The following is a 15,990-nucleotide window of genomic DNA, read 5'->3' on the forward strand; positions in this document are numbered from 1 at the left end:
GTCTCGTTATTTCGTGAACAAAATCGAAACAATAAATATATAAATACATATAATATTTTGTTAATTGTTATTATTTATAAAGTTAATAGGGTCAAGTTATTCTACAAATGATAACAACAATAAGAAAGATTTGTAGTCACATAAAAAAACCCTCAAAACAAATTTTAAAAAAATAAATAAATAATCATAACTCAAAATTTAATAAAAAAACAAAGAAGTAAAAACAAAAAAATGTTTTCACCGTCTTTCTCGTTCTTATTAAAAAAATCACAATGGTAAGTGAAAAAAGGCATTGTGTCTTTTTGTTTATCATGGTGTTTATTTCCGTCATTGATTGTGTCTTTTTTTCTTTATATTATATTATAATATATTACTTAACATTGTACTATATTTTGTTCGGCATTGTGTTATATTTGCGATCTGTTGTCTCTTTTTTTAGTTATAATTGTGATTTTTGTTCATTTTCGTCATTGTTTCTTTCTTGTTAATGTGTCTTTTCGTCAATTTTTTTTAAACGGGAATGATGACGGAAACATTTTAGTTTTATAATTTTTTTTCGTTTTTTATTTATATTTTGAACTATGATTTTTTTATTTCTTTAATATGTTTATAAAAGTTCTTTTTATATGATCACAAATTCTTCACACACTTCTTATTTGTGTCTCCTTTATAACTTAACTTTACCCAAAGGTAATAATAACTAGAAAAGAAAACTATTAAAAGCCCCATAGAAACGTGTGTGTGGAAATGTGTGCATATATATTTTTATAAACTTTGTCCAATAAAATAAAATAAAGGTATAGTATATTACATATTTGTGGATTTAAGTAAGAAGTGAGGCCCAATACTATCGTTCCACCCGCCAAAATGTATTCCATAGATACCTTCCGCGTCAACGGTTGATCCAAATATATATATTTTAAATTTAAATATTAGTAGTTAACATATATAATAACAATAACAAACAAACAATAAAATACCTTTCTTTCTTTCATAGCTATTAATTCATTCTATGCTCCATCGCAATTCGCAAACCACCACCGGAATCACTCTCCACGGATGATCCAAATCTCCCCAAACCGGTAACATCTCTCTCGAGATATTCCGTTATTAATCGTTCAATGATGCTCTTCCAAATCTTATTATATGATTTGATTATTTTTTCTTTTTACGTTTCTGTGAAATGAATCAATAATTATGCTCGTTAATCGTTATTTGTTTCAATCGTCGATTAATGGTGATATGCCGTAGGTCCTTTAATTGTTGTTACGCCAACCATGCAACGCATGCGATGATTTTGAATTTTTATTTTATTTGAATGATTGATGTAATGATTATAAATGAGGCGTGATTTTACCTGCCGTGTTCATTTGTAAACAGAATCTTTGATGATGCAGTTTGCAATTTGTGATTGAAATTTTAATGGACGAGTTTTTAATTGTTGCGTGATGCTGTTTATGAATTTACCTATGGCACGCTAGACCTGGTCATGTTAATTTTGAACGAAAAAACATAATTTGTGTTATTGGAAATCAAGCACAAGAACACACAACGTTATTATTAAGAACAAAAACCACACAAAATACAATGATCCTACACCTCTATTTATATTAACCTAAACTCGTTTCTTACTCCAACTCCAATTCTTAATAATACTCAAACACGTAATATATAAACTCTATCTATAACTCTTAACAAATGTTCTCCAACAGATTTTGTATTGTATTTGAATGATTGATTTAATGATGTTGAGTGAGGTGTGATTTGACCTATGCTTTTTTTTAATATGTTTGAAAATTTTTAAATGGAATCTGGATGATGCAATTTGTGAATTAACAATTGTGATTGAAGTTTTAACGGACGAGTGTTTGAATGTGTAGTGCTGTTTATGAATTGAATTTTGTTGATATGTTATATCTGGATTCTTCTTGATTTGTGTTGTTATTCTTGCATTAAACTGTGTTAGTTCTGGACACCGGATAAACTCTGTGATTATTGTATGTGATGTGTATATTATGACTATTAATTCCACAGGTTGATAATATATAGCTAGAAATGGGAATATACCTAAGCACGCCTAAAACTGATAAATTATCTGAAGATGGTGAGAATGAGAAGCTAAGATATGGGCTGTCATCCATGCAAGGGTGGCGTACGTCAATGGAAGATGCTGTAAGTTGCTTAACTGGACTATGTTCTAGCTTTTTCGTATAACTGTATTGTTGTTTTGGTTAAATTATGGATGATCATGGATATAATAAGATGATGGAATTGCAAACTGTATATATGACTCTTGTTTAATTTGGATAATCAAATCATATTTTCTAATTCTTTAGTTGATACTCAAATGATCACAACCTTATCTTTAGAATTATTATGATTGTTTTTTTGATTTGTACCAATATGGTGTAGAATTGATGCGCCTTTGATTAGTGTTTGGAATTTATTATTGATGTGATATGACTCAGCATTTGTCTGCCTTGTTGGTTTGAGGTGTTTGGTAGCATGCTGCTTATCCTGATTTGGACTGCTCAACGTCGTTCTTTGGTGTTTATGATGGCCATGGAGGTAAGAGTATGAACTTACATACACGTGTATATGTATTGTAGTGTTTCTTATATTGATAATCATTACTGCTTAAACAGGATTATTATTGCATTTTAATGTGTCTAAATCAACTTCTTTGTGCTTTGAGAACATTCTTTATGCATGATTTTCAGTGTTAGTTGAGTCATCACTCATTTCACCTTTTGACATTGAATTATTTCAACTTTCTTTTTCTTTTACTATTCTTTTTCGAAAAAGAGACATGTAGAATCATTAAAGGATATCTTGTAGTGTTTAACTCACAATTCTTAAAACACTTTATCTAAAACTGTTTGTAAACTTTGATCCATACACTTCCTTTTCAAACAAGTGTCTACACCGAATTCAGTTTTATGAAACTATAATTTGAAGGCTATGAAAGTAATTCCACCAGTTTTCCCAGTAATGTTCCAGTAGCCAGTCTTAATTAATAGTTATAAAACTATAAATCTAACACTCTGGTACAAGTTTACAAATATGATCTACATAAATTAGCATTAACAATTTTTTAGTTCTTTTGCGACATTATCCACATTCTTATGATCTTATTGTGTTATGAATATGGTTAAATATGAAGTTCTGTATATCTAAGAAGTGTGTTTGTTTGAAAAGAATATTTATTTAAAGACTGAAAATACTAAGCCTTTACGTTTCAGGTCAGGCAGTCTCTAAGTTCTGTGCCAAGTATCTTCATCAACAAGTGATTAAACATGAAGCTTATTCTAATGGTGATGTTGGCACTGCTATCCAGAAATCTTTCCTCAGGTTACATATTTCTTATTTTATATAATGTTATTAGAGCTACTGTTTACCTATTAATGGGTTGATTCAGGTTATGTTTTATTTTTAACGTGTCAAATAAGGTTGATCTGAAAGATTAAAGCAAAAATTGGTTGATAGGCACAAATAGCCTATTTAGGTCGGTTATGGTTTATCTCCAACAGGTTAATGGTTAATTTTCAGGATTTTAACTAAAAAAGGGTCAAATGGGCTAAAGGATCTATTTACCTACAAATGAGCTCATTTTGGTCATGTTTAATATCGAATGGGTCAAAGCAGTTAATATAAAGGATTTAACGAAAAAGTAAGCGTGTCAAGTGTGTTAAACGAGTCAAACTGGTTAAAAGTCATTCAAAATGTGTTCAAATGCATATAAAACTCCTAAAAATGAATAATGTAAGTATAGTTTGTATAATCGTATCCCACACATAAATAAAAATGGATAATAAAAGTGTTCATGTGGCACACTTAAAAATTCCTGTTCAGCCTGTTACCCAACCCACCCGGCCCACATCTATATTATTATTAGTGAAGAATTTTGTTCTTGTTTTGTTGCCAATAGTTCTTACACATGCATATTATGTGTGCATTTATATTGTTGTTACTGAAGAATTTGGTTACTTTCTGTTGCAAATAGATTTTCAACAACTATATCATTATCATAAGTTTTTGCATCGTTATATAGATTGGATGAAATGATGTGTGGACAACGTGGTTGGAGAGAGTTAGCAATATTGGGAGATAAAAGAGATCAGTTTAGTGGCATGGTGGAAGGGTTAATTTGGTCCCCAAAGAGTGGTGAAGCCAAAGGTCAAACTGATGACTGGCCTGTTGAAGAGGTACATTCTTTGCAACCAAATAACAGAAATGTTGTTGTGGGTTATGTTTCATATCTAACGGGTATATTAATAAATATAAAAAAAGGAAACAGGTCAGATGGATTGAAGGAGTCGAAAGGTACTCGAGCGTGAGTGATCTGAATTATTTTAATTCAAAAGATTAAACTATTTAGGCCATAATATAAATACTGTAACATGCCTGAAGCACTGGATATTTTTATAATTTTTTTACAAAACGTGTTTCTTGTCAACCTGATCGACTCGTTACGACCTGCAAAAAGACATTTTTTATTTGACACGTTACCTAACCTACCCTTTAGTCAAATAACATGCCTGAAGCATATTCTTTAGAATATGAATAAAAACTCTTGCACTTTATAAAGGTCTGAGTTTTGCTTAAAGACAAAATCATATATATGGTTAAAATTATTAGAGTAAATTACAGATTTCATCCTTTTAAAGTTATATACTCAATTGCAGGTTGAGTCGTTAATCTTTAGTAACTACACTGAACATCCTTAAAGTAAGCAATTTGTAACGAGTTAGTCCTTCACACTAACTGGCGCTAGAATTTTCGGTTAAATTCATGTTAACGACCAATATGCCCTTAGCTAAATGTGTCACACTCATACAGGAATTATTTTTATAATTTAACAAATCAATAATAAAAGTAGAAACTAAAATCCATGTTAAATGACCAATATGCCCTTATCTAATAAAGTGACCATTATGCCATTACCTAATATAATGACCAATATGCCCTTATCTATTTTCTGAAGCTTGTGGGTTCTCAAAACAGATTTATAATGGTACTCAATACATTCATTTCACTGATTCAGGGACCACATTCTAACTATGAGGGGCCCACATGTGGCAGCACTGCTTGCGTGGCAATCATTCGTAATAACCAACTTATTGTGGCTAATTCTGGTGATTCTCGTTGTGTGATATCTCGAAAGGGTCAGGTAATATATCTTAAATTCTAGTTAATAATTAACTCATTAGTTTGAGATAAACTTGGATTAGGATTGAATAGGAATTAGATAATAACTGGGACTGGTTTCCTATGTCTATATATTTTAGTGTAGGCCTATAAATTTATTAAAACTAAACTAAGTTTTAATATAAATGAAGAGTTCACAAACAAACATAACTGAGCATAGCTGAGCTAAAACCAGTTAAAAGTAATGTAAAGAACAATGTTTTAGACCTAAAACGTTAACTAAACTAATTTGTAATAGGCCAAATATGTTTTAATAAATACAATACAACCGTAAACGAACAAACTTAAACAAACATACCATAAATGAACACGGAAGAACTCAAATAAACGAATATTCATAAACGATACATGTGTCGTGTTCATTCGTTTAACTAAATTAATGTTCAGCAAACGGTTCACAAATTGTTCACTGAACGTTTACATGTTGATTCTTAATAAAAAAATGACAATAGTATTTCATTCAAACGGGTCGAAAGTCATTTTATTCGTAAAAATAAATACAACATAATTCTTTTAATTTTATTTGATACAACTCATCGTTTATGAAAAAAAATTGGACAAGTGTTGTTGTGCAGATATGCATTTAATCTTTTATGCAGGCATACAATCTATCAAAAGATCACAAGCCTGATCTTGATACTGAGAAAGAAAGGATATCAAAAGCTGGTGGTTTTATTCATTGCGGTCGGGTTAACGGGACTCTAAACTTAACAAGGGCTATTGGTACTTCTCATATGTTAAAGTTATTTATTAAAACAGTTAATTTTTTCCTTATTGCCTTTTATGGGTTTTATCTTTTTGTACTTCATATGTTTAAGGGGACATGGAACTAAAGAAGGATAAATCATTGCCTGCTGAGAAGCAAATTTTGACTGCTAATCCTGATATAAACACAGTATGTTTACATATTATTTATATATTTATATTATTGTTTTCTAAATAATTTAACAAATTATTATTTATGTATAATGCGCATGACACTACTTGATTTTACCATTGTCTGTGTTCACGTTATTAGGTTGAGCTTTGTGACGATGATGATTTTATCGTTCTTGCTTGTGATGGAATATGGTAAGTTTTTGGCATTCGCATGAATCAATCTAATATGTGTTTGGTTACTTAAATTTAAAATGAATAAGGCCTCCTAAATCTTTTTATTCATAATTACATATATGTGAATTGGTTGTTACACATATATGTAATTTGGCTATTACACATATGTGAACTTGTGATTACATATATGTAAATGACAAAAACTACACTCAATGACTCAAATAATATTAAATAAAATATAATAAAAAAACAAAATGATCGGTTGTTAGGAGTTCTTAAATAAAAGAATAAATAAATATTACTCTATCGTTGCGTTACGATTTTAACCAACTTTTAAGTCTTATGTGTCTGGAAACCTCATAAACTCCTAAAACTTTTCGTTTCTTTTACAGGGATTGCATGTCAAGCCAACAGCTGGTTGACTTTGTTTTGGAGCAAATAAAAGCTGTAAGTAAACACTAGTTTACTTTATAATGATTATATACTTTCAGTTTTCGGAAGCCATAATTTCAACCCATTTATATTATAAACGGATAATTTCAGGCTGTATCGTATTAGTAACAAGTCAAACGAATCACACAGAATTAAGTGGCATAAATGGATCACATATGAATCTTGGTGTTATTATTTTTCATGCTGTTAGCCCTTAAATAATGTGATTACAATATATAACCACTAGACAAAAAAGAAATCTAGTTATTCAAAATTTTGTTAATATAGTGGTTTAGTAGGTTTACATGTAATTAATACTACACTTTGGGCAGAATCGGCCCGTTTTCTTTTTTAGCCATCTTTTCTCATTAAAAAAACATATAAAACACAATCTAATCAATCGTAAATAATGCAGGAAACTAAGCTTTCAACAGTCTGTGAGAAGGTATTCGACAGGTGTTTGGCACCGACTTCTGGGGGTGAAGGTTGTGACAACATGACTATGGTTTTGGTTCAGTTTAAGAAACACCCCACTTCTACTTCTGGTCCTATTACTTCAGATGAACACCCTTGTTCTGATCAACCATCTGAATCAGCAGACAATTAGTGGTAATACTATATTTCTCAACTCAACATAAAACAGTTTTATACTTTTATATCGATGCCTCCTAGGAAAACTCGTGCATATGTTTCCTTTGATTAGGGTGTCATACTCGACCATTGATAACAGAATCCGTGATAATGTTTTTTCAATTTGATAGGAGAAAAATACTTGATATTGTACACATTTTTTTGTTCTTTTTTTTAATTACTTTTGATTTATGTTGGTCCAAACAAGAGTTGTATTCTCCTAAATCTAAATCATATACTTGTATATTGTGCTGTTGGTTTCTAGTGAATGCATGAATGGATGGTTGTCGGTGGGGGCGTAAAGTTCTGACATGACAAGAACCTAACACGAAATTGTGTGGTTTGGGCTTACTCTAAACGGGCTTGGTTTAGTTTTGGGTTGAACTCAATAACACTTTTAGCAAAACAGGTTATGTTCAGGTTGGCCCAACAGATTTGTGGGTTGGCTCCTTTTAAACTGTTTGATTTTATACTATTTTACTTTAATGCCGTTTATGTCATAAGTTAAACTGGTTGAGTATTTTATGTCAAATTTAAAATCTAAAAGATACTTTATTTTATAATAATAGTATTCTTGGTTTTAAATTTGTAATTTTAGAGTGCTAATTAACCAAAAACAAGAAAGTCACAAATATTATTTTTGGTTAAAGAGTCGTGTTTGTCTCATTTACATGAGACCACCCGTCCACCATCTGTCCCTCCTATCCTATCTCATTCTATACCCATTGTTTTTATTCTTGTGGGTCGCATCAAAGATGGTTGCTTCGGGAGCCAAATATGTTGATTTGATTGGAGGTCGTTATCGTTTGAATTTAAGATATTAAGAAGGTTTATCAATTGTGGTTCGTAAAGGAATATTGACGTAAAGGTTGGGTATTGTTTTTAAATTCTTTTAGCTCGCAACTTAGCACGATTGACGTAGCTTATAATATGTTAATTCATAAATCCATAGTAAAAAAACCCGTAACAATAGAACAACATAATAATAATAAAAGAAGAAATTGGGTTTTAATCCTTCAAATTATGACTTGTTAAACCATAATAACAGCAATCATAGTTTTAGTTTTCATTTTCGTTGTCAATGACAGTCTCATTTTAGTGAAAAAGTACCTCATGTTCTGTGTAGTAAATAGTTTGTGTAATATCCGCATATTTAAAATATTTAAAATAATAAATATTAGTAATGGATATAAGAAAATATATACAGTTGAGTTGGATAATTTATTTTTAAACTTCATAAAATCGTGTCAGTAACATAATGATTTTTGTAAAGTAACATATTTATCTTACAAGTATAAATACAAAAGCAATGTTTAAGATCTTGTTAAATTGTTGGACTTGTCATTTGGCTATTCCCGGGTGCATTACCTAAAATAACCTTGCCAAGCTCTTCGTTTTGTTCTCCCATTAATTCTAAAATTTCCAAGAAAAGCCCTTTATTTAATGAATCTTTTGATTCATCATGATCACGAAATGGTGCCCCTACCTTCACTAGTCTTTTTGTAGCACTACTAGAAGCACCTAATCTAAGTCGATAATTGGACTTTTCCTTCTCACTCTTTTTATCAACAAAAGTTTGTAGCGATTGATCTTGGTTAAGCAAATCTTCACCCATTTTAAAGGATTTATTATGAAAACTATTAAAATCCCCTTGATGACGATGAACTTTATCTTGTCTAGTCCAACCGTTAATGTAATACCCGGAAATTTCTTAAACAATAAAATAAAATTTTTATTGTATACGTCAATAATTATACTACTAATAATAATAATTTGTGCATAGTTATTTTGAACGAATATGATATTTGAGTTAAAATAAAGTTAAAACAAAAGCAAATAAATAAATAATTATCCAAAATACTTAAAACAACTTAATCCCATTCTTGTTGGATATATGTTTTTCTTTTTAAATGACCCTTATCCCCTCCAACTCCATATCCATAAGTTACAACAGACCCACGGATTCATTATCAATCACGTTTCTTTTCGGCAATTTATACCCTTTCAAAACCGCGTTTCTTGAAAAACCATGCATAGCCATTATGACATCATCAAGCGTTGATGCTCGCTAGAGAAATCACCATCGCAAAGGAAGCCTTCGTTTGCTACCGTTTGTAAGCCATCAAGAATACCGGAGCCGCCGACAACTACGCGAAGTTAATTTTCTTCTAGGTCCGTATGGCTTATTAGCCTAGTATTTAAGTCAGTTTGTTCCTTTGAATTCCTTTTCCTTGAAATCTAAATATGAAATTTCGTCGCTTCGTTTGGTAACCAATTCAGCCATAGTTGTCCGTGTTACTCGCCGCGCTGCCTCGAGTTTATTTGTGTTCGACCGCTGTCGCAAGGTAAGAATTCAGATCCTACGTTAATCACTCGTGTTCGGTTCTGTTCCGGCGATGCGAATCTTTTTAAATTAGAATTTAAACGTTACCATACGGATAGTTTTGTATAGTGGATTTTTATTCTGTTAATCTTAATACTGATAATATTTATACATGCATGCATGCATGGCTTCACCATCTTTCTGGTAGTTATTTAGAGCATATATAAGAAGTTTAACAAGCAACCAAGTAAACTAAATAATCAGTGTCATATTCGTATACATACAATTGCCTATGTAGCTAACACCTATTTGTTAAATATGCAGTCTATTTTTCAAACGTAATTTTATAAGAATAGATAAAGTAACTATGAGGTTAATTGATTTATAGAATGAAATTGATGATTTTTGTTCGTTTAGGCATTAACCAATGTCTAAATGGTTACGCTAAATAATAATAATAATAATAATAATAATAATAATAATAATAATAAAAACTTTCCGTCGCCGGAATGACGAAGTTAATTAACTCTCAGTATTTAAGGAAGAAATTAAATTGTAGGTTCTCCTTGTTATTAACGACGAATTGAATTGTTTTGCCTACTTGTCGGCTCCTAAGGTACGGATTCTGTATTTCTTCACTCGAAGTATTAATTATATTTCGTTAGTACGGTTTCTGTTTTTGTTACTCATAGTATTATATTTTGTTCCTTCGTAGTTCGGATTCCGTGTTTTTCTTCTTTTAGCTTTATATTGTTTTCACCGTTCTCGTAGTGGTACGGATTCCGTTTCTTGTTACTTCATAGTACGGTTTCTTGTTTTGTTTCCTCTTAGTATTAATTATATTCCGTTACTTCGTTGTACGGTTTCTGGTTTCTGTCACTCATAGTATAAATTTTAGTTTGTTACTTTGTAGTACGGTTTCTGTTTTTGTTCACTTTTAGTATTGACTCTATTCCGTTACTTTGTAGTACGGATTTTCGTTACGCGTCGGTTATATTTTGAGTTCAGTTATTTTATATAATATATTTTAGTTATACGACTTTAGTTCAGTACTCTGTTACCCGAGCATTTCTGACTTGTCGTTGGGGCGTCAACGACATGGCACTTATCGTGACAGTGCGTAATCAAAGTTCACGGCGTCTCTGAAAGTACTCATGTAGTACTTTGGCCACTTAGAGGCGTATAGATCGATCTTAGCTCTGACTCCTGACTCCTGACTCCTGACATGGCACTTATCGTGACAGTGCGTAATCAAAGTTCACGGCGTCTCTGAAAGTACTCATGTAGTACCTTGGCCACTTAGAGGCGTATAGATCGATCTTAGCTCCGACTCCTGACTCCTGACTCCTGACTTCTGTTTGAGATGGAACAATGTGTGCACGCCACCCACACCGTCTCCTTGGTGCATGGACTAGCTAGCTGTGTACCCCTCTGTTTAGGCTCTGGGTGCTTCCGTATTACACGACCTATTTATTTTAACATCATCGTCGTGTATTTTAGTAATTATATTTTGTTTCGCTATATTTCTGGTCTGTTTTGATATGTGTATATGCATTTAATTAAATTTGAGTATATTCAGATTACGTCCCGATCGTGTATCGGATTATGTTTCGCATTTAATTATAGATCCTAGTTCAGTTAAATGTAACACGTTATATGTTACACGTCACACATTATATGTTACAAGTTATATGTTTCTGGCTCTGGGTGTTTTTGTTATAGTTCTGATATATTTCCGCATGCGTTTGACCGTGTTCTGGCCAAGTGTCGGATCATACATCCGAATTTTATAAAGTATATGTTTCGGTAAAAAGGGTTGGTTTCGAGTTTGAATTGAAGTTCGTATATTTATTCTCTTACGCCTGTCCTTACCTATACTATTGTTCTTTCCGTTACTGGGCAATTTTTGGCTCAGCCGTGTTTTCTTGTTTTGTTTTTCTTATTTTGTTTTCAGGTAATCCGGGATTCGGGGAATTTAGTGATGAGAGATAAAAATGAAGTTCAAGCTTATAAAAGTTAATTCAGTTTGTTTAATAATATGACGTAGGTTGCATTAATTTTTTTGTATTTTGGATTGTGGCGTTGATTTGATATCTGTAATAGTAACACGTTAGCCTGTTCCTGGTTGGGGTGTTACAGTTATGGTATCAGAGCCAAGGCTCTTTCCTGTAGAAAACTTAAACCTTAAGATCAGACTTGTGAGATAATGGGCAGACGTTGGGTTAGGATTAATATTTCATATCAATCTTCGTGCCGATCATTTTGTGATTTTCGGTCTATTTTTAGAGTCCTTTCTAGGCACCTACGTCAATCTCTGACTTTCCGGATTTCATTTAGTTGAATAAATTGTTCATGCTTACACTATACAAATATGGAAATGACTTTCGAAGACAACGCTACACAACTAAAGGGATCACGACTTTGACTTACGTACCCTCTACACTCGATTCAGACTTTACTACCACGCACGCCTCTAGACATTTTCCGCGATAATTATGCATTTGAATAAACATCATTTCTTAATTATTTTGTCATCACATTACTCTTTTGTTATAAGCCAAGCCATGTTTTTAAAATGCATAATGGAAGGCTTGTTAGGACACAGTCGTAAGGTAAATTGACGATTATGGTCGCGAACGTAATCGTGAATTTACAGGTACGCATGTGTGCTACAAAAATTCTTTTATGCAGATTTTGTTCCTCTAATACTCCATCCGATATGACCTCGTCATAAGATTTTTCACTTTATTGTGCTAGTGTTATGTGTTTATTAATTTATCTATTTATTTATTTGTATATGAGTAAAAAAAAATATGTAAACTTATAAAATTTGATTTTTGAATTTGATATGTTTTGAGTTTTTAAAATTATGAAGGATCAAATTTGTTACCATTTTTAAGTTCTACTTATAGTCACCTGTTTCAGTTAGTTGTTTTGTCTCGGTTACTAGTTATAGGATTCATTTAGATGTCTTCGTTTGACATTTTTGTGATACACCCAATTATATGTATTTAGAGAAAAATTTTCTGTTTCATTTCAGTAATATGATTAAGTATTCTCAGTTAAATATTTTAGTGTACCATTTAAGTTTTGTTTGGTATCATTACCGCTTGAAGTTATGTTTCTTATCCGTTACGTCAAAGTTTGATTGCGCATGGATAACTAGAAATTTCGAGGACGAAATTTTATTTAGGGAGGTAGAATTGTAATATCCGCATATTTAAAATATTTAAAATAATAAATATTAGTAATGGATATAAGAAAATATATACAGTTGAGTTGGATAATTTATTTTTAAACTTCATAAAATCGTGTCAGTAACATAATGATTTTTGTAAAGTAACATATTTATCTTACAAGTATAAATACAAAAGCAATGTTTAAGATCTTGTTAAATTGTTGGACTTGTCATTTGGCTATTCCCGGGTGCATTACCTAAAATAACCTTGCCAAGCTCTTCGTTTTGTTCTCCCATTAATTCTAAAATTTCCAAGAAAAGCCCTTTATTTAATGAATCTTTTGATTCATCATGATCACGAAATGGTGCCCCTACCTTCACTAGTCTTTTTGTAGCACTACTAGAAGCACCTAATCTAAGTCGATAATTGGACTTTTCCTTCTCACTCTTTTTATCAACAAAAGTTTGTAGCGATTGATCTTGGTTAAGCAAATCTTCACCCATTTTAAAGGATTTATTATGAAAACTATTAAAATCCCCTTGATGACGATGAACTTTATCTTGTCTAGTCCAACCGTTAATGTAATACCCGGAAATTTCTTAAACAATAAAATAAAATTTTTATTGTATACGTCAATAATTATACTACTAATAATAATAATTTGTGCATAGTTATTTTGAACGAATATGATATTTGAGTTAAAATAAAGTTAAAACAAAAGCAAATAAATAAATAATTATCCAAAATACTTAAAACAACTTAATCCCATTCTTGTTGGATATATGTTTTTCTTTTTAAATGACCCTTATCCCCTCCAACTCCATATCCATAAGTTACAACAGACCCACGGATTCATTATCAATCACGTTTCTTTTCGGCAATTTATACCCTTTCAAAACCGCGTTTCTTGAAAAACCATGCATAGCCATTATGACATCATCAAGCGTTGATGCTCGCTAGAGAAATCACCATCGCAAAGGAAGCCTTCGTTTGCTACCGTTTGTAAGCCATCAAGAATACCGGAGCCGCCGACAACTACGCGAAGTTAATTTTCTTCTAGGTCCGTATGGCTTATTAGCCTAGTATTTAAGTCAGTTTGTTCCTTTGAATTCCTTTTCCTTGAAATCTAAATATGAAATTTCGTCGCTTCGTTTGGTAACCAATTCAGCCATAGTTGTCCGTGTTACTCGCCGCGCTGCCTCGAGTTTATTTGTGTTCGACCGCTGTCGCAAGGTAAGAATTCAGATCCTACGTTAATCACTCGTGTTCGGTTCTGTTCCGGCGATGCGAATCTTTTTAAATTAGAATTTAAACGTTACCATACGGATAGTTTTGTATAGTGGATTTTTATTCTGTTAATCTTAATACTGATAATATTTATACATGCATGCATGCATGGCTTCACCATCTTTCTGGTAGTTATTTAGAGCATATATAAGAAGTTTAACAAGCAACCAAGTAAACTAAATAATCAGTGTCATATTCGTATACATACAATTGCCTATGTAGCTAACACCTATTTGTTAAATATGCAGTCTATTTTTCAAACGTAATTTTATAAGAATAGATAAAGTAACTATGAGGTTAATTGATTTATAGAATGAAATTGATGATTTTTGTTCGTTTAGGCATTAACCAATGTCTAAATGGTTACGCTAAATAATAATAATAATAATAATAATAATAGTAATAATAATAATAATAAAAACTTTCCGTCGCCGGAATGACGAAGTTAATTAACTCTCAGTATTTAAGGAAGAAATTAAATTGTAGGTTCTCCTTGTTATTAACGACGAATTGAATTGTTTTGCCTACTTGTCGGCTCCTAAGGTACGGATTCTGTATTTCTTCACTCGAAGTATTAATTATATTTCGTTAGTACGGTTTCTGTTTTTGTTACTCATAGTATTATATTTTGTTCCTTCGTAGTTCGGATTCCGTGTTTTTCTTCTTTTAGCTTTATATTGTTTTCACCGTTCTCGTAGTGGTACGGATTCCGTTTCTTGTTACTTCATAGTACGGTTTCTTGTTTTGTTTCCTCTTAGTATTAATTATATTCCGTTACTTCGTTGTACGGTTTCTGGTTTCTGTCACTCATAGTATAAATTTTAGTTTGTTACTTTGTAGTACGGTTTCTGTTTTTGTTCACTTTTAGTATTGACTCTATTCCGTTACTTTGTAGTACGGATTTTCGTTACGCGTCGGTTATATTTTGAGTTCAGTTATTTTATATAATATATTTTAGTTATACGACTTTAGTTCAGTACTCTGTTACCCGAGCATTTCTGACTTGTCGTTGGGGCGTCAACGTCATGGCACTTATCGTGACAGTGCGTAATCAAAGTTCACGGCGTCTCTGAAAGTACTCATGTAGTACTTTGGCCACTTAGAGGCGTATAGATCGATCTTAGCTCTGACTCCTGACTCCTGACTCCTGACATGGCACTTATCGTGACAGTGCGTAATCAAAGTTCACGGCGTCTCTGAAAGTACTCATGTAGTACCTTGGCCACTTAGAGGCGTATAGATCGATCTTAGCTCCGACTCCTGACTCCTGACTCCTGACTCCTGACTTCTGTTTGAGATGGAACAATGTGTGCACGCCACCCACACCGTCTCCTTGGTGCATGGACTAGCTAGCTGTGTACCCCTCTGTTTAGGCTCTGGGTGCTTCCGTATTACACGACCTATTTATTTTAACATCATCGTCGTGTATTTTAGTAATTATATTTTGTTTCGCTATATTTCTGGTCTGTTTTGATATGTGTATATGCATTTAATTAAATTTGAGTATATTCAGATTACGTCCCGATCGTGTATCGGATTATGTTTCGCATTTAATTATAGATCCTAGTTCAGTTAAATGTAACACGTTATATGTTACACGTCACACATTATATGTTACAAGTTATATGTTTCTGGCTCTGGGTGTTTTTGTTATAGTTCTGATATATTTCCGCATGCGTTTGACCGTGTTCTGGCCAAGTGTCGGATCATACATCCGAATTTTATAAAGTATATGTTTCGGTAAAAAGGGTTGGTTTCGAGTTTGAATTGAAGTTCGTATATTTATTCTCTTACGTCTGTCCTTACCTATACTATTGTTCTTTCCGTTACTGGGCAATTTTTGGCTCAGCCGTGTTTTCTTGTTTTGTTTTTCTTATT

General features: G+C 32.2%; 1 protein-coding gene across 1 annotated transcript; it reads left to right on the forward strand.

The window, feature by feature from the left end:
- Positions 1–1,027: 1,027 nt before the first annotated feature.
- On the forward strand, positions 1,028–7,816 carry LOC143574495 (putative protein phosphatase 2C 60). The gene is made up of 11 exons (XM_077059102.1): positions 1,028–1,082; positions 2,035–2,172; positions 2,505–2,568; positions 3,243–3,351; positions 4,052–4,205; positions 5,045–5,170; positions 5,808–5,931; positions 6,027–6,103; positions 6,227–6,279; positions 6,654–6,708; positions 7,109–7,816. The coding sequence occupies exons 2-11, from the start codon at positions 2,056–2,058 to the stop codon at positions 7,298–7,300; spliced, it is 1,071 nt and encodes a 356-aa protein (XP_076915217.1). The 5' UTR covers positions 1,028–1,082; positions 2,035–2,055; the 3' UTR covers positions 7,301–7,816.
- Positions 7,817–15,990: the final 8,174 nt, after the last annotated feature.

Source organism: Bidens hawaiensis, unplaced genomic scaffold, assembly GCF_021521415.1.
Source record: "Bidens hawaiensis isolate Kalapana, Puna unplaced genomic scaffold, B.hawaiensis_p1.1 tig00026949_1, whole genome shotgun sequence".
Classification (NCBI taxonomy): Eukaryota; Viridiplantae; Streptophyta; class Magnoliopsida; order Asterales; family Asteraceae; genus Bidens; species Bidens hawaiensis.